The 22,292-nt window shown below is 36.4% G+C and overlaps 1 protein-coding gene across 2 annotated transcripts in view; it reads left to right on the forward strand.

Moving 5' to 3' along the window:
- The window catches only part of ADGRB3 (adhesion G protein-coupled receptor B3), a 756,359-nt gene that overhangs the window by 310,665 nt on the left and 423,402 nt on the right, over positions 1 to 22,292 (forward strand). For both annotated transcript variants that reach the window (XM_025383888.1, XM_025383889.1), the window contains 2 exons: positions 3,980 to 4,144; positions 4,667 to 4,831. In XM_025383888.1, coding sequence (XP_025239673.1) covers positions 3,980 to 4,144; positions 4,667 to 4,831 — 330 coding nt within the window. The remainder of the gene's footprint in view (positions 1 to 3,979; positions 4,145 to 4,666; positions 4,832 to 22,292) is intronic.

Here is a 22,292-nt window from a genome sequence, read left to right on the forward strand (position 1 = left end):
CTACCTCGCTGCTCAGCCAGGTAAAAAGCCATGCACATGTACCCTAGAACTTAAAGTATAATTAAAAAATAAAATAAAATAAAATAAAATAAAATTTTAAAAGCCAATTCTGCATGCAGGGTTGAAGGAGAAGCAGCTTCCTCCCCACTTTAGCTCCCCAGTTAAACATCAGATAACAAGAAAAAAGCTGTTCCTTCACATCTTGGAGAACCTAGGTGAGTGGTTATAAAAAAAGATATAGAGATATATTATATGATAAATTGGTTTTATTTTTACATTTCTCTACATTTATCCCTAAAAGATAATGCACAAATTCTATCTGGAAATGCTTAAATATCCAAAACAGAACTCTTAATTTCCACCTCCCAAAAGCCTCCCTGTTCTCTATTTTTTTCTCATTCAGTAAAATGACACTACTGTTTCCAGAAGTGTTATAGGGCTATGACCCATAAAACAAATCCATTAATTTTTTTTTTAATCCAGAATATCACTGAAAAGAAAAACTTAAAAATAAAACAATGTCTCATAGTTGGCACTAAAAATCATATATATATAAACATATATATATATAATGTCTGTTGTCTGTGTATATATGTGTGTATATATTATATGTGTATATATGTGTGTGTATATATATAGTCTGTTGTCTAGTTTTTTAAGTTAAATTTATATATTCTTCTCTTACCTGACTTTTCAATTATCTCTTTTCTCAGTGATTTGGACTTGACACACTAAAGAAATATTAGGCCTTTCCTCCTTTGTTTTTTATATCCAATGAGTTATTTTGTCAAGCCAATTCCTTCATAACAGTGCAATTACACCAACATGGTACATGCATACATATGTAACAAACCTGCATGTTGTGCACATGTACCCTAGAACTTAAAGTATAATTTAAAATAATTTTAAAAGCTTGCAAAAAAAAAAGTGCCATTAATTTTCAATAAAAGGATATTTCGGTTCTCAGTGTTAAAATAAAATCGCAAAAAATGCCCACTTGATACATCTTCAATTGTATTATTTTTTTCTGTTACTGACTTTGTGAACAAAACTGACCCCATCTAAAATACATGTTTTGTGGATGTTTATAGTAGCACTGAACCTCAAATTGTCTTCAGATTTCTAATATTAACTCGCTCTTAAGCTTTAACATTAACACAGAATATGATGGTCAGAAGGGGTTGAACAACTATAACTATAAATATATGAATTTAAAGTCTCAAAACATTTTTTTATTATTGATGCAGTCTTATTTCAGTAAAAGCCTGATGAGCAAAACACTTCACAAATAGATGTTCTTGTTCTTCCTAATATCATCTCAGCAAGGTCCTTCCTAATTCTTCGTAGAAATACAGTCCCCTGCCAAATTGTTTTCTCTCTGATTTCCACATTTGACTTGCTCATTCTAGACATCACATCTTTGCCAGACAGTCTTTTCCTCTCTCTGCCAGAAAGCATATAACTATTGCTTTCATAATAAATCATAATCAAAATTTACCTTAAGCCAGAATACTTAAGGACATCACAAAGTCCTTTATTCTAGTCACTGAGCACTAAGATTAGCTTAGCAGCACCTAATTCACCTTTGTTAATGTGCTGCTTTCTTTCTGAATGTTCTCAATAGTGTGCATAACTACATCCTTTTGCCAAATAGATTGTAAGGCGTAGGGCATGAATCTCTTTTTATAAACCCTTCTCAGAATGCTTAGGATGGTGAGGCTTCATACTGCAAGCTCAATAAATGTTATCTTTGAATAGAAAAATTCTGAAATGAAAAATGCACTCATGTTTAAAGCTAAAATAGAGGAGAAATAGATAATTTATAATATCCTATTGCTTCACTAGAATTTTCTTTTTAGTCTGGAAAATGGACTACATGGCCAATATGATTGTATCAGGTACTTTTAATAAAGTGAGATGCTAAAATTACATTAATGGAATGATTAAATTGACATTTTGTGATTTTTATAAAATCTCATAAAGGGTTTATTAAGTACAGCTAGATACCTATTAAACAACCTCTTTTTAATACCTACATGTAAGGTTTGAAGTTAGGTTGAAGGTAATTATTATATTCTGCCAGGCTTTCTTGTTTATTTGGATAGATTTTCATAGCAATATTAGCTTATTTTGAAACTTTGGATTTGTGGTGAATTCTCTTTCACGTGTGATCAAATTGACTAAGAACCATGAGCTGATATTGGAAAAAAGTAGACATCCATAAACTGATGCATTTATAACATTTACATGCTAGTTTGCACATTCTAATCCGGAAAGTATTTTTGGTTAAATCCTTTGCTCATTTCTATTTTGTGGCATATGGGATTATGCCTTTGTCAATGCTGACTTGGTCTAAATAATCCATAACTCAGCACTCTATGTCTATTATAATTACATCCCCAACAGATGCAGTATGTCCTCTGAAGCCTAAATACTTCATGTTTCATGTTAACATGGTATTGTCTTTAAACTTTTATTTATGTATTTATTTATTTGCTTGCATGCAGAATGTCCTAAGTTATAAAATTTTTGAGGTTAGGATTTATATTCTTTTATTTCTGTGTATCTTCTTAACACCTGTCACAGTGTCTGATGACTAATAGATTCTCAAAAGTTATTTGAATGAATGAATACATGAATCTCAATTTGAATCTCCCAAAGATAAATCAAGCTCAGCAGTCTATATTCAATTCCAGTCACCAGAAAACAGCCATCTAAGAGTCACCTGGATCCTCTCTTTGCTTCAGCTCCCATGGCCAGTTCTTCAGTTTCTTCTCACCACCTGTTCCTAGTAACTTTCTAATCTCTCCCAGACATTGCATCTGCACTGCCTCATCATCACAACTCAGATCCTTCCCAACTTCTGTAATTTGGCCTCAATCCTACGCTAGATCTGATAATATAATTTATTATTTAAATTGTTCAATGGCTTCTTAAACATCTGAGAATAATACTCAAAATCCTTAACACAGTTGATGAAAGTTTTGCAAAATCTAGCCTCTCTCTTTTTTAAAACTTCTGCAATCTCTCTTCACCCAGCACTCTAGATGCCTTTCACAATGACCTTCTTCCAGTTCCTGGAAATGCCCATGATTATTCTTCCAAAGACCTTTGTATATTCCCCTGCATGGAACATACCTCTATCTTAAGTATTTTCTCATTATCCTTCAAGGCTTGCCTAAAGCTTCAGTTTGTCAAGGAAGACTCTCTGGACCTTCCCAAGTCTTATCTCACAATGTCCTGAAACTATCCTTTGCAACACTGCCATGTAATTGATTTATCTAGCATGCAATTTCTGGTTTATTTCTAGGGGTTCTTTCTCTAAAACATGAGCTCGATAAGGTCTTGCTCAGTAGTTAGTTTGTTCACTGTTTTGTGTACCCCATCTCCTAGCACAATGTGTTGCATGTTTGAGTGATCAATAAATATTTTTGAAGAAATAAGTGAATCAAAAGATATATTGGAGGTCTGGCATAGTGGCTCACACCTGTAATTCCAGCATTTGGGAGGCCGAGGTGGGTGGATCACCTAACGTTAGGAGTTTGAGACCAGCCTGACCAACATGGTAAAACCCCATCTCTACTAAAAATACAAAAATTATTCTGGGATGTGGTGGTGGGCACCTGTAATTCCAGCTACTTGGGAGGCTGAGGCAGGAGAATTGCTGGAACCCGGAGGCAGAGGTTGCAGTGAGCTGAGATCGTGCCATTATACTCCAGCCTGGGCAACAAAGCAAGACTCTATCTCCAAAACAAAACAAAACAGATATGCTGGATATATAAAAGAAAATAAAAGTGGGAAAATAAGGTAATAATATTTGGGGAGTTAATAAAATCTCATGCTGGTGTGACCTTCCATTGTATTAATTCATAGTCCATTGATAGGGGTTCGCCTTCAAGGGTGGTTTCACCAGGTACTTTCTGTACAGCCTCTCCTATTGGAAGATATCCTTATACTGTCTCTTTTTCTGCTTTGGTAGTTGATGGACAGTGGCAAGAGTGGAGTTCATGGAGCCAGTGCTCAGTAACGTGCTCGAATGGGACTCAGCAGAGAAGCCGGCAGTGCACTGCAGCTGCCCATGGAGGCTCCGAATGCAGAGGGCCATGGGCAGAAAGCAGAGAGTGCTACAACCCTGAATGTACAGGTAGGGCTTGATTCCTGCGTATAATGGGCACTCGTACCGTATAAAGGGCACATTATAAAATGTGTCAGAACTATGCCAGAACTATGAAATAAGATAATCAGTATATATATATATATATATGTGTGTGTGTGTGTGTGTGTGTGTGTGTGTATTAATGAAGCCAATTATACCAGAATTTATTCTACTGTATGCCGTGCTAGTAAAGTAGTAAAATTCAGGAGATGAACTATGAATACATTTGAGGAAGTTTAGCACTGAGCTTGCACTTTTTACACTTTTTTACACTGTTCATCTCAATGCTCTATATATGACCTGTAAGTTAAATATTTGATTAAAGTTTATTCACAGTGGTACATTAACAAAAATGGAAAGGGGTAGTAACGTTCTCAGATTTTAAAATTTTTAAAGCAGTGTGTGGTAGATTAACAAAAATGGAAAGGGGTAGTAACATTCTCAGATTTTAAAATTTTTAAAGCAGTGTGTGGTAGATGACTGACATTGACCATGAAACATTTCTTTCAGCCAATGGTCAGTGGAATCAGTGGGGCCATTGGAGTGGTTGTTCCAAGTCCTGTGATGGTGGCTGGGAAAGGCGAATAAGGACCTGTCAGGGTGCAGTGATAACAGGGCAGCAATGTGAAGGAACGGGTGAAGAAGTGAGAAGATGCAGTGAGCAGCGATGCCCTGGTGAGAATGAACCCAAATTATCTCAAAAGAAACATTTTGTAACCTGAAAAAAAAAAAGATTTAAAAATAATTGTCATACTTCCTCAACTAAAGGACTACTAATGATAGGTGGCAATTTACTTTTTTCTCTACTATGTGGGGCATTCCCTGTTTATGTGTCATAGAATTGTTCCGTGTGAAATATTTGTTTGTGGAGAATACAAAACAAGTTGCCTTGGGATATATGTACTGGAAATGTAAAGACATAAGCAATGAATGAGAAGATAAAGAAGTGTCGCTGACATTCAGATGCTTTTAAGTTCTGTTGCTAATAACTCTCACCTTGATGTGTGACCTTGGTTATCTACATTTACTTGCCTTTGCCCCATTTTTCACTGGTAAAGGAAATTGCTATGAGGAATGCATTTTTTAAAAATGAAAGTATAAAGTCTTAATGCTAATGAAAAAATGAAAGTCCTGCTACATTAAAAGATTTTACATATAAGCAGAGAAAATAATGAAAGGCCAGAAACTGCCCAGATTATACAGCACATATTTTACAGGATCATTTAGAACAAAAACTCCTTCCTAATCATGGTACATTCCATTAAAATATTATTGACACACTGAGGACTCAATAAGTAAGTGAAAGTCAGGATTTTATAATGATATCCTAAGGAAAATACTATAAACATACCAAAGATGTGATAGGACAGAATTTTCAAACTTGACAATACAGTGTCAACGTGCTGAACCTAGAGAATTTGAAGACCCACTTAGAGTCCTGTTGCTGCTAGTAACTCTGTGAGCAAGCTAACTGATCTCTCCGGCTGTCTGATTCCTGGGGGTAGTGAGTACAGCTGGTTGTGGGATCTTTGAGGTTCCTTTTCAGTTCAGAATGCTATGAATTTCTGCCTTTACCTCACATGATTGTTTCAACTTAGAAAAACCAAGGTATTCTAAGAGATATCCAGGAGTCAAAGCTTTGTATTTTTCCATAGTTAGAATTATAAAGACTTCTCACAGTACAACACTAAGAATAACAACAGAACTGGATTTTAGTAATAACAATATGTCAGTTGGAGTTTTGGGGGGGCTTTAAAAAGATCTAAAATTAGGGCCAGTCATGGTGGCTCACATCTGTAATTCCAGCACTTTGGGAGACCGAGGCGGATGAATTACCTGAGGTCAGGAGTTCGAGAACAGACTTGCCAATGTGGTGAAACCCCGTCTCTACTAAAAATACAAAAATGAGCCAGCTGTGGTGGCATGCACCTATAATCCCAGCTACCCAGGAGGCTGAGGAAGGAGAATAGCTTGAACCCAGGAGGCAGAGGTTGCAGTGAGCCGCGATTGCACTACTGCACTTCAGCCTGGGCGACAGAGCAAGACTCCATCTCAAAAAACAAAAACAAAAACAAAAACTAAAATTAGGTTTGCTAATTCTTAAGGCCATATGAATCCAATATAAGAAGTAACCAGCATGCAGGATTATTAAGAGGATAATACCTATTCAGATTAGCACTGTGAAATTCCTCCAGTGCTGCGTAAGAGGAATTAAGATGTATTAAACAAAAACATTTATTTTGCCTAGGGAGAAATTTCACAGAATAGTAAGCATAATTAAATCAACCCCTTCAATATTTGATGTTAACTAAATCAGTCTAAGCATACCACAGTTCTTAACTGGTCTTTTAAAACTGTCTTTCATCTGCATATATAGAGCCAAGATAGTCCTGCTGCAATCAAATTTACAGAGATTGCCACCTGCTGTTTGAAAAACATTTTACAGATCTATTTATGAAAAGACAGTGTACCTTATTTGCTGGGCTTGTTTGCTAGCTTTCATGACTTAAGGCAGGTTAAAAAAAATCACATAAAACTAAAAAAAAAAAAAGTATAAACACTATACATTTTTGGTATTATTAACATTTTCATTTTATGCTTGTCAATTATATGATATGAAAAGAACCACAAATTACTTACAAGCATATAGATACCATTTTCATGATTAAAAAGAATTCTTGAATCAGCTAAATAATTTAAACATCACTACTTATACAGGGGCAAATAAATATATATAAATATATATGTATACACCAAGCTTTTGAATATATCCTAGTCTGGTGCATTTATATAAACAAAAATTGCATTGTTCATCAGAAATTGTGTATGACTGTTAATTTCAAAAATACCTCTGCTTTGCTTAGAGAATTTTTTTAATTTACAAAAGGGGTTTTTCTTTTATATTAATTATTTAACTTTTTTATGTGCAGATTGACAATATACATTGAGAAAGCTTTCAAATTACCATAACATTTTCTAAGGCATCTTTGTGTTAACAACAAAGTTTCAACAATTTTTTTAAACAATATGCTTTTTCTAGTATTATTTTTAGTCTATTCATTCTTAATGTTTCTTCAAGTTGCTGAAAACAACTACTATTTATTTTACACTTCCCTTAATTTGGAGTCAAAACAAATTAATCAAGTTTGCTAAGAGGTCCTTTGTTGTCAGGAAGGAGAAATATAATATATGAACATCTTTGTCTGAATAATTAATGAAAATAATGATTAATCATCTGGATCTAATCAAAAGCTGTTATGATGTCTACTTAAAATGAAAAATAAAACTATTTTCCCCTCAAGATTAGGATATTTCTTTGCTGGTAGATAGATAAAATAAGTATTAAAAATATCATCATTGACCACAAAAAAAAATTTCTTTTGTTTTCATAAAAAATAATTGTAGAAATGAAAAAAATATTTTTTAAAAATAATGCTAGTTGGGAAATAGAATAGCTACAGGGGAGATAATAAGTGGTCCAATTTTTAAATTGGTCAGACTCACCAGATAATGGTTTCATTTATCTCAGTCTCATTGTATATCCTCAGGCTTTTGAAGGTTTAAATGGTAGGATGGTAATAGCTCTCCTAATTTTTTTAATTGTTACAATGTCATACATAATATTTTTTAGGTTTTTAATTTGATTTTCACCCCAGTATTCTCCTGGTTAATAATATTCAGAAAGCAAGTGTTACTGCTGGATTGTCCTAAGTTTACGTTCTAGCTTCCTAGGAAGCACTTTGCCCTGTTCTTAGGAGAAGGGCTTGCTACTTCTATAACTCCAATTCTAGGATCATTACTCTTTAGTCATTAACTGCTAAGTTGGAACCTACCATTTACGAGTAAAAATTACACTTTATTTATACATAAAATTTCCTTCTCAGAACCACAGTTGCTTTGTCTGTAAATGGTAAATGGTGGGTGAAGCCTCCAGGTTGAATGTGCTGATAAACACTTGTGAAGTAAGACAGCCATATCATAAGTGTATACAGTACTAGCAACTTAGACCAGAAATGTAGGAATTATTGTGATGTTTACTTATAAATATTCATACTAAAGGAGGGCAGCAGTAGTGTTGGTAATGCAAAATTTGTTTTGAACACTGTAATACATTTGTATTAGGATTTGGTGCCCTATAATACAGCGAATGTGATCCCCGTCCCCACCCTGCTGAGGAGAAATGTCATTCTGGAAGTGACGGTTCCTTATTTCTGTCAGTTTGCTCTCCGATAGGATCATGTCTTCTCAGGAGACCAGGAGAGTCTTCCTTTGGTTTCTGAGTAATTGTCTTTTAACTTAGCTTCAGTAGCAAAGAAGAAGCACAAAGCTTGCCTACTTTGCACTCCTGTCTTTTTTTGAGTGCCTCCCTCATTGTCCAAAGCAGTGCTTCCCAAACCTCAGTGTACATAGGAATCACCCAGAGAGCTTGTTAAAACACAGATTCCTGAGCCAGACCTCCCAGCTATTCTGACTCAGTAGGTCTTGAATGAGCCTGAGAATTTGCATTTCTATGAAGGTCTCAAGTGATGCTGAAGATGCTGGTCTGCAAATCATTCTTTGGGTTGCACTAACTTCTAGTAAAAATAATAATGATAAGGTGATAAAATTAACAAAGAAGTGGAATACAGTCCTCTACCTCTGTTCCATGGGAGAAAGTTGAAATATCACTTCAACAAAATTGCAAAATTTTATTTTTGTCATCCTTTTTCATAAATAATGAGGGATTCTTTCTGGAATTGGTTGATAATGAAAACACAATTCATTTTGAGTGCCTCTAGCCACCTCATGTTTCAGCCAAAATAAGATCTCTTTACAGCAGTCATTTAAAGAAAAATAGGACTATTAACTAGCTGTTGTGCACAAAAAAAAAAAAAAAAAAAAGATGGTTTAGTCATTCTCCAACTCTCAGTTCTCCAATCCTCATTTTTCCTGTACTACGAAGAGCAGGAGAAACAACTTGGGTATCATTTGAATAAGTCTGATGTAAAACCAGGCACTGCCAAGACACAGATCTGCAGTCCTGACATTGCCAGCCCCAGCATCTCTCTTCCTGAGCAGTATATTTCCCCTGCCTCTTATCCTCCATGGGTATTAGCTAATTAGCTAATATTTACACATACAGGTATAAAATACTTGGTGTGGGGATGGTGTCATGGAAGAAGATGAGTTCTTAGCGCACTTTGACTTATTTTCTCCTCAAGTCCCAGTTAGTAGAATAGTGAACTAATCACTATTGATACAAATATTTTTGTCTTTGAGACAAGTTTAACAAGTTTGATGTTAGACTTTTCTAAACTACTGAACCACTCAATTTTAAGACTGAATGTAATCATTATTAGAAACCCAAATATGTCAGTATAAAATTTGCATTTCTTTTCTAAAAAGAAAATACACTACGGCATAATGAAATATTTGCATACAAATTGACACCTGCTTTACCTTTTTCATTTCAAATCAAGTTTAATTAAGCACAAATAGTACTTTTTAAAGCTCCTGTTCCATTGGAATTTATACTATTTTCTGCTTTCAGATGTTATCTGTATATTCTTTAAGGAATTATGTTATCTGTTGCGTTCTTCAAAAGGTTAAAGCTAGTGTTTTGACTGCATATTTTGGGGAATAGCAAATTAGGTCCTACGCAAGTGTCCACACCAGTTGTTCACCTAAAACCAACCACTGAGTTTAATGGTGACAGTAGGTGGCACTAGTTATTGACTTCTTTAATATTAAATGTTCTATTTGTTCTTGCCAAGTCACTTCAGATAAATAGTAAAAAGTAGGAAAATGAATTAGAACTTGAAGATACCCCACAGCTGAGAGAGACCACCTGTTGCTTTTAATAAATACCTAAAATAGTATCCAATCCTCTCAAAAAGGATGAGTTTTACCACCTATTTTCATCTACAGTTCTGCAGCAAAGCAAGCTGAGTTTTATGGGCAGACTTGGGGAAGAACCGCTGAGATCTAAAAGAATTAATAACAGATAGTACTACTGTGGATACAGTATGTATACCAGATGTCTATTATTCAAACCTGTTGCTATGGAGATACTTATTGTCACAATTCATTTTATCAGATATTCTTCAGATGAGACTTTGATAAAACTCTCACAGTTTCTGCCATGAATTGCTTAAAAAGCAATTTTCTGTAATCTTATATTACCCTACCTTGTTCAATTTAGGAATATTTAACAGCATGCTGATCATTCTCAAATTGAAAAGAAAAATTTAAAAACCACCTTTTACTGAATTTTTATGTATATTTTTCATCCCACACCATTTTTTTCTGGGAAAAAATAAACTTTAGGAACTGTTTAACAATTATTTTAAATTAAGAGATTTAAAATTATTTTTAAACCTTTTTTGAGCTTAATGTTTACCAAGACACTAAATCTGAATATTGGTCTTTGATGTTTCTCATCAACACTTTTCTCACCTTGTGTATCCTGACATATGAATTACCTAAGACTCTGCCCCAGCAGTCTCCTCTTTGGTTGATCTCTTTCTCACCAACTGTAGCCTCTGTGAGCAACGCCCTTTATGCCCGATCACTCACAAAACCTGATATTCCTTTCCTACCTGGGACTCCATTCAGACTCTAGGTGACTGGGGAAACTTCTTCTCTGACCACCAGATCCTCGGTGTCACCTGGAGTGATTCCTCATTCTAGCAATCCCTGTTGTAGGTGGAGTCCATCATGGTATTTCTCTCAGTGGCCCTGCTTTCACTTCCTGCGCCACCAGCTTCCAGGAAGGAAGGAGCAGTGCAGCAGAAAGAGACTGAACTATGGAGTCCAACAAAGTACCGACTTGGGCCTTGGTATCCTCATTTATAAAATAGGGATAGTAATATGTGCTGCAGAAGACTATTTCCAGGATGTAATGCTGGAGCTAATTAGGATCATCAAGCGGCAGTTCATGTACTCTGTCTGTTACTCATATTATTACAACACCTGCCTTCTCTAATCTCTTCTACACAGATTTATCTGATTATTCTCTCTTCTTTATAGCCTTGTTCTTATGACTCGCTTGCTCAAAAAACTTCCGTGACTTTTCATTACTGGCCAAATGTCATCCTACTGGGATCCCTGAGATTCTAATACTTCTATCAGCTTCACTAGCTTTCCAATGTTATTTCATTCTACTCATTTATGATACATATTTTAATATACATTTGTTCATATGTAATAGAATCAAGCAGATGCAGCCTCTGGTTTCTGGATGCAAGGGTGCATATTCTCCCCTTATGGTGCTGTTTGCACTGTTATTCACTTGGGCTCCCCTAATGTCTCTGTCCCCTCCCTTATCCTCATCTGTTGATATAGGAGAATTTGGGAGCCCATCCATTAAGAGATGTCTGCTCTCCTAATAATTCTTTCTCCCACAATCTCATAAGTGTTCTTTCTTCTTTGAACCCCTATACATTTGTTTGATATTTCCTGATTATATATTATTATTATTATTATATGATGATATCTGTTGAAATTCCAGCTCATTGCAGATGAACTATCTGTTCTCAGTCTTCTGAATTCCTGGTTCTTCACTGAGCCTAGTTAAATATAATAGGTCAAGCCCTTTTAAATGTTTTTATTTCATATTATAAAAGCTATAACTAATGAAAACATTTATATAAAAGCATATGAATAAAAAGTTTGCGATGACTCTGATGTTAATGCCTTATACTTCATGACTTTTCAGTCTTTCAAAAGTCTGTTCAATGGACTAATTTACTGGAAGAGCATTTCTATCACATATATGATTTTTTATTTTGTAGTTATAAATTGTGGTATGATTCCTCTTTCTTTGGAAATAAGTAATTGAGATGTGGGAGGTAGGAAAAATATATGTTTCTGTAGCAAGTTGTTCACTTTCCCCAAATCTCAGCCCAGCTTATTATTTTAAGCCAGAGCTTCTCAAGGCAGTTCTGCCGTGTCATGGGAGGATTGGTCCCAACTGTGCCCGAATAGTGGTTCCTAAAGCCTCAGAGCAACTGACAAGGCAGGAGACTGTGGCTAGTGGTCTCCAGTGTTCAGTAGCCTTGCCTACTTCTCCCAGTGTGCCTCCAGATACTATCATTTCTACATGTGCAGATGTAGAGAAGGCTAAGACTCACTGTCATCGTTGGCTGTCCCTAAGGTAACACAGACACTTAGTAAACACAACTTTCCAGCAAAATGTTGAGCCTACCCCAGTATAAACTTCAGTATAACTAAAAGTTAGTAAATAGCTTTTTAGAGTTATTCCTCAAAGTTAGTTAGCTAATTTTTAAATTAACTTTGTTTTCAGGTTGAAACTAGAGTGATCTTGTCTGCTAAGTTTAAATATAAAATTACACAATAATAATACAGAATTTGCTTATGAGTATGTATATAAAACACTGTTCACCAGGTACTTAAACAATCTGCAATATATATCATTTGCTAATAAATTGAAAGTTCGTGGTTTGCTAACTTCCAGACTTAAAAACAAATTTTTCCAAAATGTATAAATAACTTGTTTACCACCATAACAATAAAAAAACTCTTCTTCTTAAAGAAGAGGTAAACTTCTCTGAGAATGGATTCAGCTATTTGACCATAGGTCCATCATCTCCTAGCTTAGTGGCCTCAGGCTAAACACTAAACACTTTTCTGTCTTGACTTCCTCATGTTTAAAATGAGAATAACAATTCTGTTCACTTCACAAGGTTATAAGAATCCCATGAATTAAAATATATAACACAGTAAGAAAACTAACTCATAATGTTATGTAAATATTGCTGATATAATTGTATGTTGTTTCAATGTGAGACAGATTAAAACCATTTTCTATATGAGGAATGCTGTTATGAAACACACTTCATAAACACTCTTCTTTTTCCCACAGACCTTAGCAGCAGCAGTAGGTTCCACCTTGGAAATTAGAGCTGTAAGTCATTGAGCACAGACACTGGGTCCGTCTTATTTTCCTCTGCATCCTCCAGCACAGAGAATTCCCCAAACACAAGAATTCATGAATTGCCAACAAGTGAATTTTGAAATGTGGTGTCTTGAGTAGTACATGTTTTTCTTTTTGTGTGTGTATGTCAACTCTATAGTTTAGAATCAATTTCTTTTTAATGCTGAAATTCTAGCATATGGGGTGAAAACTCATTTTCCACACCAAATTGATTTAAGCCCTATATCATTTCTGCTATTTTTTAGAGTCAGAAAATCAGTTTGAATAGACAGATTAACAACGAATCACTAGGTAATTGCTACCTTACTTTAAGGAGGCATGCTAACTACATACTTGTGACGTCAAGTACCATTGTATCTTACAAATGGATTTTTGTATCTTTGCACTAGTAATAGCAAACAGTGAGATCTTTGAGCTGATGAACAAAGTTACTATTCCTTTTAGCTAAGGCATAAAAAGAGAATCCTTCCTATTGCTGCACAATCATATGTTTTTATGTTGAGTCCAGAGAGTAACCTCAGCTAGTTATTTATTTTCTAATTTACAAAACACACAGAGGTGCCATTAAACAGAAAAATAATCAAAACAAATCTCTATCTCTAGCTTGTTTTCTTCTGGAGATTTGATTCCATCATATGTATCAATTAACTTTTTTGTAATACCTATATGTGCCTAGATATGTCAAACTCAAAACTATTTTCAGCATATCCTCTCCCAAGTCATCTCTTCCTCATATGTTATAGTTCAGGGTCTAGCTAGCCATAAGATATCCTTCCTGGAAACCTGAGTTCTGTCTTGTATTTCTTTATCCTCCTCACCTCTTACATACAATCAGCCATAGTGCTGAGCCCATTCTACCTCCTAAATTTTGAATTAATCTACATCCTCTGATTCTTCATCCCTTCCCTAGTTACATCATTTAGATTGTGGTAGGCTTCCCTATCTTCAACTCTCTGTCCTTCAATCCTTTCTCCAAACTGCAGGCATAGCAAGCATTTAAAACATTGTCATAAATTTCCCTTGCCCCTAATATAAAGTCAAGATCCTTGCTTACCTCATCATATATTACCCCTCCTCCTCCTGCAATCACCCACCTCTACTTATCCCCAACTTTACACTGTACCCTTTCTGAAACGATCACCTTCTTGGTTATTCCCAGGTCACTTTGCTCCCTGGATCTTCCCACATGTGGGTCCCATGACACATTCTCCTCTTCTTCATTGGTGAACTCCTGCTTCTCCTTTACACCTTAACCTGGACATCCCTCTGGAATCTTCCACTGACACACTCTTCCCTAAGGTACTCCCAGAGCAGTCAGGGCTTCCCATCTTAGAGTGGGCATCCTGTGTACTGTAATTTCTCAAATTATTATCTTTATGACAATTTTAGGAGTCAAGAGACATTGACTATTCTTACTTAGCCTTTTCTATGTGTAGTATTTAACAAGGTAACTGGGATATGATGGGTACCCAGCAAATATTTGTTGAATGAATGAATTCTGTAAGTGGCACTGAGAAGCACCTACAAAGATCCCACTACTGGGAAATTCATAAAGATGAGGTGAGAGAAAATAAATTGTTATTTTAATGTCTAAGCTATATTGCTTTTGTTATAAGCATAAATGGACCTATTTTCTGAGATAGACTCTTCAAAGAATGCCAAGTCACCTTTGATAAAATATTTAAAGCAGCTGGGTTATTTGACATTACTACTAAAAAGCTGAAAACCCTGGACCGGTTTGCAACTGTGAATCTGTGATTCCCCTGCTATCTTCCTTTAAAAAAAAATTAATAATAATAATAATAATAATAATTTGCGTAGTGTGTTTCCGTCTCCAAGAAGCACAATGACTCCAAGGCTTCGTAAATTTACTATGGAACAAAATGAAAAGTTGTTGACATATTTAGGTTTAAAAAATTATTGATTTTTGCTTTTCATTTTGTTTGTCTGTTTGTAGGTAGACCAAACTGTTAGTCACTAAGAAGGTAAAATTCAGTAATTGAAAGATGTGGTTGGTCAAAGGAAAACAACTATTTAATCAGCTTCTTCCTTAACCAGAGTGAGGATGTGTGTAGGGCACATTGGGGGATTCTAAAAAAAGGTCCTATAGGCTCTTACTAAGTCAGATATAGCCCTCCAAGGCCAAACTTAGTCATTACATGAGACCCTGGAAACCTCTTTTGACTAATTTTTAAGGTAACTGTAGTAGCTAACCTCCCTGTCTTTCTGCTCCTAGCTGGACACGGGCTATCTACTGCTAAAGGATCCACCTCCACCTTCACCCCCACCCCACACACAATGTCTACAGTATTTTTGCAAAATCATCTTCATTCTCTGTGATCTTAAAAAATAGGGTAATTCAAAAACATATCTAGCCAAAAGAGAAAAATAAATCAGCTGAAAACATGTATAGATGTTACAAGGTGACAGGCAAGTGCTTTGGAGAAAGATAAAGCAGAGAAAGGGATGAGAGTGTTTGAGGGGCAGTCAGTGGGGTCTAACAATGTGAGGTTTGAGAAAAGATTGAAGGCTAGAAAGACATGAGTCATGCAGACATGTTTGAGGGGGAGGAGGCAGGGGATGGTCTAGGCAGAAAGAACCTGTGCACAAGCTCTGAGGTTGCAGTCAGCCTGTAATACTGAAGAAGGGTGGAGAAGGCTGCGCAGCTGGTGGGAAGCTGTGAAAGTGGAGCAGGGGAGAGAAGAGGCAAGCTGTAACTGACGCTAGTTTAATCATTAAACATTGTACTTACATGAAAAGAGGACGTTTTATTTTTCCCCAACTAGTTGCCTTTAAAAAAAAAAAAAATCAAGCGTTGACTTATTTCACATATTTACTGTTACTCCCCACCTTAATTTTGAACCCATCAAATTCCGCAGTCGGCCCAGTAAACGTTTCACCCTACTGGCTCACCAGTGCCATCTAGTGGCTAAGATTTGCAATGACCACATTTTCTGACCACGCAGTTGACCATGGGGGAGGGGCAGGGAGCAACGAAGTACCTTCTGCCAGAATAATACTAAATGTGAAAAACTTTCTGATACCCCCACAGAAAAACGAAAAAGTTCATGATACAAATTGAATCTTAGTTTTCTTATGTCACGACTGAATCAGGAAATCTAGTATTCAGCTATAGCAACAGGTTTTATGAAATGTATTTCAAAGTTCACCAATGGAACTAAAGGAAATTTGAATTTCAAAGCATTGAAAACCAAAAAGACAGTACAAGTGAAATGAAAGTGAAAGATTATAAATGAAGAGATAATGAAGGAGATAATGAACAGAAGTGGGATATATAGATGGAACAAAAAGAATAATCAAATGTGGCAGTCAGATTAGATTAACTACTGCCATGTCGTTATTAAAAACGGACTAGTCATTGTATCTAGAATTCAATTATGTAATAACCTATTCATGATGTATTTTTTGAACTTTAACATTTGTTCTAATTTTCCTTCTTTTAGTATTCTGTAATAGTTTTTGGTTGGCATTTATAGAAACATGAATATCATTTATTACAGTACTGTCCAACATAGTAGTTATTTTAATTTAAATGTACATTAATTAAAATTAAAATCTAAAATTCACTTCTCAGTTGCACGAGGCACATTTTCCTAGCACCTACCATACTGGACAGTGAAAATAGAAAACATTTCTATCATTGCAAAAAGTTTTATTGGACAGCGCTGGTATATTATTTCCCCAGTAAAAGTGATGTATTTAATGAAAGTGTTTTGAACACCTACTATACACTAGATACCACTGGAGTTCATTACAACAGATTAAAAAGATAAATTAAAACATGGCTAGTCTCCTAAAAAGCAACATTGGGGAATCAGGGAGATTCACAGATGTATCCAAGTATTTTCAATCTGTTCTGAGAAGAGCTATAATATTCATATATTCAATGACTGAGATATTAGGAAAGGGTTTTTGGAGAATACATCATTTAAGCAGAATTTTAAGGATAAATAGGAATTTTACCCCTCAAAATAAGAAGAGTATCCATGGGTTTCACCTCTGTGGATTGAACCAAACACAGATCAAAAATATTCAGAAAAATTAACTGTGTGGCTGCTGCATAGGAAAGTAAATATGAGCCATGATGGGAATGGTAGGCTAGGCCCCTTACGAGCAGGGCCTTTGCATCACACTGAGCACAGCTATCTTAGTTCTTTCCATGTTATCCTGTCAGTACTGGAGAAGCATGGGAGGTTTTTAAGCAGAAAATTATGGGATTAAATTTTGTCTTAGAGATTACTCTTTTGAGGTGGCATGAAAATTGAATTAAGGGGGCAGATGGAGGAGATTAGCACCACTTACTACCCAGCTCCTCAGCTCAGAAAGCAAGCATCATCCTTGACCCATTTGTTTTCCTAAATTCCCGCATAGTTTTGTCTACCTCCTCAATTTACCTTGTATCCACCAATTTTTCTCATCTTTAGTCTAATCATCCTACCTAAAGCCATCAGTGTTTCAGGGTTGAAGCACTGCATTGGTCTCCTCCACGGCGTTGGCCATCTGTTCTACCCACAGAAGGCACACTGATCTTAAAATTTTAAATTGAATCATGTCACTTGTTTAGAACCCTGCAATGGCAGCCCATGCGGCCTTATAGGCTCTAATCATGGCCTGTCTCACCAGACCATTACACTTGGCCTTACTCTTCTCTTTCCAGCCCTGCTGAACTCAATGCCCCAAGCTCTTCCTTGCTTCAAGGCCTTTGCACAAACTGTTTTCTCTTCCATTTATTGTACCTCACACTGCCAGTTTTAATTATATGTCACTTTCTCCAGGAAGCCTTCCTTAATTCTTCAGTTTTTAGATTAAAACAGCACCCTGTACTTACTGTTTGAAGTTGTCATCCCAGTTGCACTCAAGTAATTGTTTGTTTCACCTCTGCCTCCTCCCTTTGACTAAAAGAATGACTAGATAGACTGCTTTTCCTTTATTCTTTCTTTCTTTCTTTTTTTTTTTTTTTGAAAGAGTCTCACTCTGTCATCCAGGCAGGAGTGCAGTGACGCGATCTTGGTTCACTGCAAACCCTGCTTCCTGGGTTCAAGCGATTCTTCTGCCTCAGCCTCCAGAGTTGCTGGGACTACAGGTGTGTGCCACCACGCCCAGCTAATTGTTGTATTTTTAGTAGAGACGGGGTTTCACCAGGCTGGTCTCGAACTCCTGACCTCATGATCCGCCCACCTCAGCCTCCCAAACTTCTGGAATTATAGGCGTGAGCCACTGTGCCCAGCCCAGACTGCTTTTCTTATTCACCATTGGTTCTTTCTAAAGCAGGGCCTAGCACATGTTACATTAACAGCACGTATTAGGTAAAAATGTAGCCTAGCACAGGTTAGTGCTAGCCCAGGTGCTAGCACATGGGCCCAGCACATGTCAGGTAAGTGCATGAAATAACCAATGAGGTTGTTCCCCTAATTTAACCAGGACAGAATGAATGCCTGGGCGAGTGGTGAAGGTAAAATCAGGGAAGGTTAAAAGTAAGATAAGGATGACTAGAAGATGGATCTGATGGTTTTAGTTATGGGGACAAGATTGTAGTACCATTAGCAGTGTTAGGAAATGCAAGGAGAAGAAACAAGCAGCAGTGTGGAGAATAATGTTGGGAACTGAAGTGTGAGCAGCTTCACTTGAGATTTCTTTGGAATAGCCAAGTAAAAAATGCCTCTCAAAAACTGGCTATGCCAGCCAAAACCCAAGAAAGATATCTGAACCAAAGAAACACAAATAGTTGGCTGTCAGTATTCATGGGTTTCATCTCTGTAGATTGAACCAACCACAAATCAAAAATATTCAGAGAAAAATGATGTCTATATTGAACATGTACAAATTTTTTCTTGTTATTATTTCCTAAGCAATACATTATAGCAACTATTTATATAGCATTCACATTGGATTAAGTATTATAAATAGTATAGAGATGTCTTATGGTACAGTCATACCTTGGTTCCAGGACCCTGTGTCTACTAAAATCCTGTCTACTCAAGTCTTGCAGATCACCCTGCAGAACCTTTGTGTTGGAAAAGTCTGCCCTTCTTAAATGCGGGTCTCACATCCTGCCAATATCGTATTTTTAATAAGTGTTTAGTTGAAAAAAAAATCCACGTATAGGTGGACCCATGCAGCTCAAACCTGTGTTGTTCAAGGATTAACCGTATACAGGAGGAACAGCGTCAGTTACATGCAAATACTATACCATTTTATATCAGGGAGTTGAGCATCAGTGAATGTTGTTATCTGCAGGAGATCCTGCAACAAATCCCCCATAGATGACAGGGATGACTGTATATGTTCCTAATACATAGTGGAAGTAGAGGGCATGTGTCCAGGCATGACTGCCATATAACAAGCAAAGGGTGGGATCAGAAACCAATTGATTACGTACTTATTGAGGCTCCAACATTTACTAACTTTTCTTCTTTTCCACTGATTCCCCTTTATTGGCATTAATCTGGGCACCACGAGTTTTGTAGCAGTACCTTCCCTCACCACTGTCTGGTCTCTGGGCCTTGCCTTTGCTTCATGACATTGCTGCTGCTATCCTTAGGAGACACTTCCAAGGACCTCCGTGGCCCACTGGTGGGAAGCGGGATGGGGCAGCAGGGCCAGTAGCATGTGTTCTCCAAAGGGTGGGGCACAGATGCAACAGGCAGTGAAGTAGCTCTGGCTTGCTAACCTTCGGGACCAGTGTGGGAATGAGTGGTTACTGGTGCTTCGCTACTGGTGGCTGCTGTATCTCTTAATTTATTTTCCTGTTGTTTCTATTCCCAAGATATTGAGGGAGTTAGTCCTAACTAGAGGCCGCCCCTACCTTCACTTGAGTTGTAGATTTTTTTGTGATTAGTTTTATTTTATTATTTTATATTTTTGATTTATGATGAGTCCTTTCCTATTCATCACCACCATTCCCAAGCTAAACTGTGACAAATCCAGTTCTTGTGTCCTAGGAAAGGGCCTTGCCAACCTCAGCACAGCTCTCCTACCCTATTTAACAGCCCAGGTGTTTTGATGGAGCCAGGAGGGCATGGCTAGACTCCCCAGTGGGGAAGGTTTGGAGCACCTGGCAAAATGATTCCTCCCCATCCAACCTCCCCCTCCTGCATTCAGTTTCTCCTCTGGATTCAATATGTAATAAAGTTTGGAATTTGAGGAAGAAAAATAGTTCATTTGCTTCTCTGTGCTTCTGTTTTCCCATGTGATAAAGAAGGATAAGAGTCACCTCTAACTCATAGGTGCTAACTCGTATGTAGTTGGGAGAGAGCAAATGTGTCCATGCATGTAAAGCTCTCCAGAAGGGCTCAATGAATACTAATTTGATTATATTACTATTATTAATATGTTTTAAATTATCCAATAAAAACATTTAACATAAGGAAAAAATAAGTTATGAATGACTCTGAGAAGTACATAGAGAAGGAGACACAGAAAGAATGCTCTGAGGGATTGGTGGAGGACTGTTGGAGAAAGGCTTAAGATGCTGAAGAAAGTATTTCCACGAAGGTGAGAAAAGTCAAAATATAGTGGTACAGACAAGGCCCAGACTGTGTGAGACTAAGATGAGGTTTGTTGGCAGATCAATGGTAAGGTTAGGAGGAGACAGCTAATGAAAATGGGGCTGCTGAAGGTTGAATTGACTGCTAAACCCTCCACCAAGGAAAGAAGACACAAATTGAAAACATTGCCTATGTGTTTTAATGGGAACCTAGAATAAATAAATGAATATATATTTATATATACTCAGAGGGAGAGGACTATTTTAGATAATTCAAGGTCGTGAAGAGGATATGTGGGAAACAGAAAAGGAAGATGACTGAGGAGTGTGGATTCTAGGATCCAGTCCTGCTGACACCTCCACCAGCTCTGTCACCTTAGACAAGCTGCCTCTTTTTGGGGCTGGGTACCTTCATCTGTAAAAAGGAAGGAGATGGAATAGGTGATCTTCAGTGACACTCTCAGCTTTGTAATCCCCGTGGGTTCAAACCATTCATCTTATCTTGGGTAATTATTTTTTAAAATATTATTTCAAGATTTAATTTGTCAACTTGCATCTTCCCCCTACTAGTAACTATAAGGTAATTTAATGAGTTCGTAAATTCTGGAGTGGAATTGGCATCAGTAGAACAATGATTATCATAGATTAAATATTATATTATTCGGCAAAGAAGATGTTCCTCTCAGGAAATCACACTCCTGTATTTATTTATGTACTTAGTATTTTAAGATCCTCACTTATTTATCAAGGTCTTTATAAAGCATATATTCATTTATTTATTTATTCAATTTTGAGTAACTTCATGCGGCAAACACACCCTTAGGTACAAGTGATCCAGAGGAGAGTAGACCTAAACGAGATCCCTAGCAAATAGTGAAGACTGATATATGAACGTGTAAGTGGCAACATTGTATAAAAAGCACAACATTGTGTATGTCTAGAGAAGGGACTAATATTCTTTCATATGGGAACAAGATGTCGCTTTTAACACAATATAGATAGACGTCATTCTTTCACTACTATTTTGCATTTCATTATATTTCAGTTATACATTTGTCATTTTTGATGTTATTTTTAGTTTTCTTGTTCAATAATTAAATTGAGATTTTGAATATAATATGACAAAAAGATTAAACTGGTATATTTTTACTGCTATCATTGCTTTTAGTTGAAGAAGTAAAAAGTTATATATTTTTACTCTTTATGCTTATTTTTGACATTTAAGAGTTAATAATTTTAATATGCGTTTTGATGTGTTGGAAGTCACTTTTTTGTGTAACATCCTAAAATATTATAAATATTTTTATTGATATGCCTGAATATGTTCAACTTGTAGGCAAATCCAAATGACCTCTATAAATAGTCTGCACAGTAAGCAGTTTAAAAAGAAATTACAATTCTGTAAATATTTTGTAGATACAAAAAGGAAATCTGATGGGTTTTTGTCTATGTTTATGCCACTAACATTTCAGTAAACAACATACATTAAAGAAAATGAAAGAGGACATGCATGGTGGCTCACTTCTATAATCCGAGCACTTTGGGAGAAGCTCAAGGTGAGCCTGGCAGCATAAGGAGACCCTGTCTCTATGTAGCATTAAAAGAAAAAATCAACCAGATGTGGCAACACATGCCTGTAGTCCTAGTTACTCAAGAGGCTCAGGATGGCTTGAGCCCAGTAGTTTGAGGCTACA

The sequence above is a fragment of the Theropithecus gelada genome, chromosome 4 (genome assembly GCF_003255815.1).
Source record: "Theropithecus gelada isolate Dixy chromosome 4, Tgel_1.0, whole genome shotgun sequence".
In the NCBI taxonomy this organism is placed as follows: domain Eukaryota; kingdom Metazoa; phylum Chordata; class Mammalia; order Primates; family Cercopithecidae; genus Theropithecus; species Theropithecus gelada.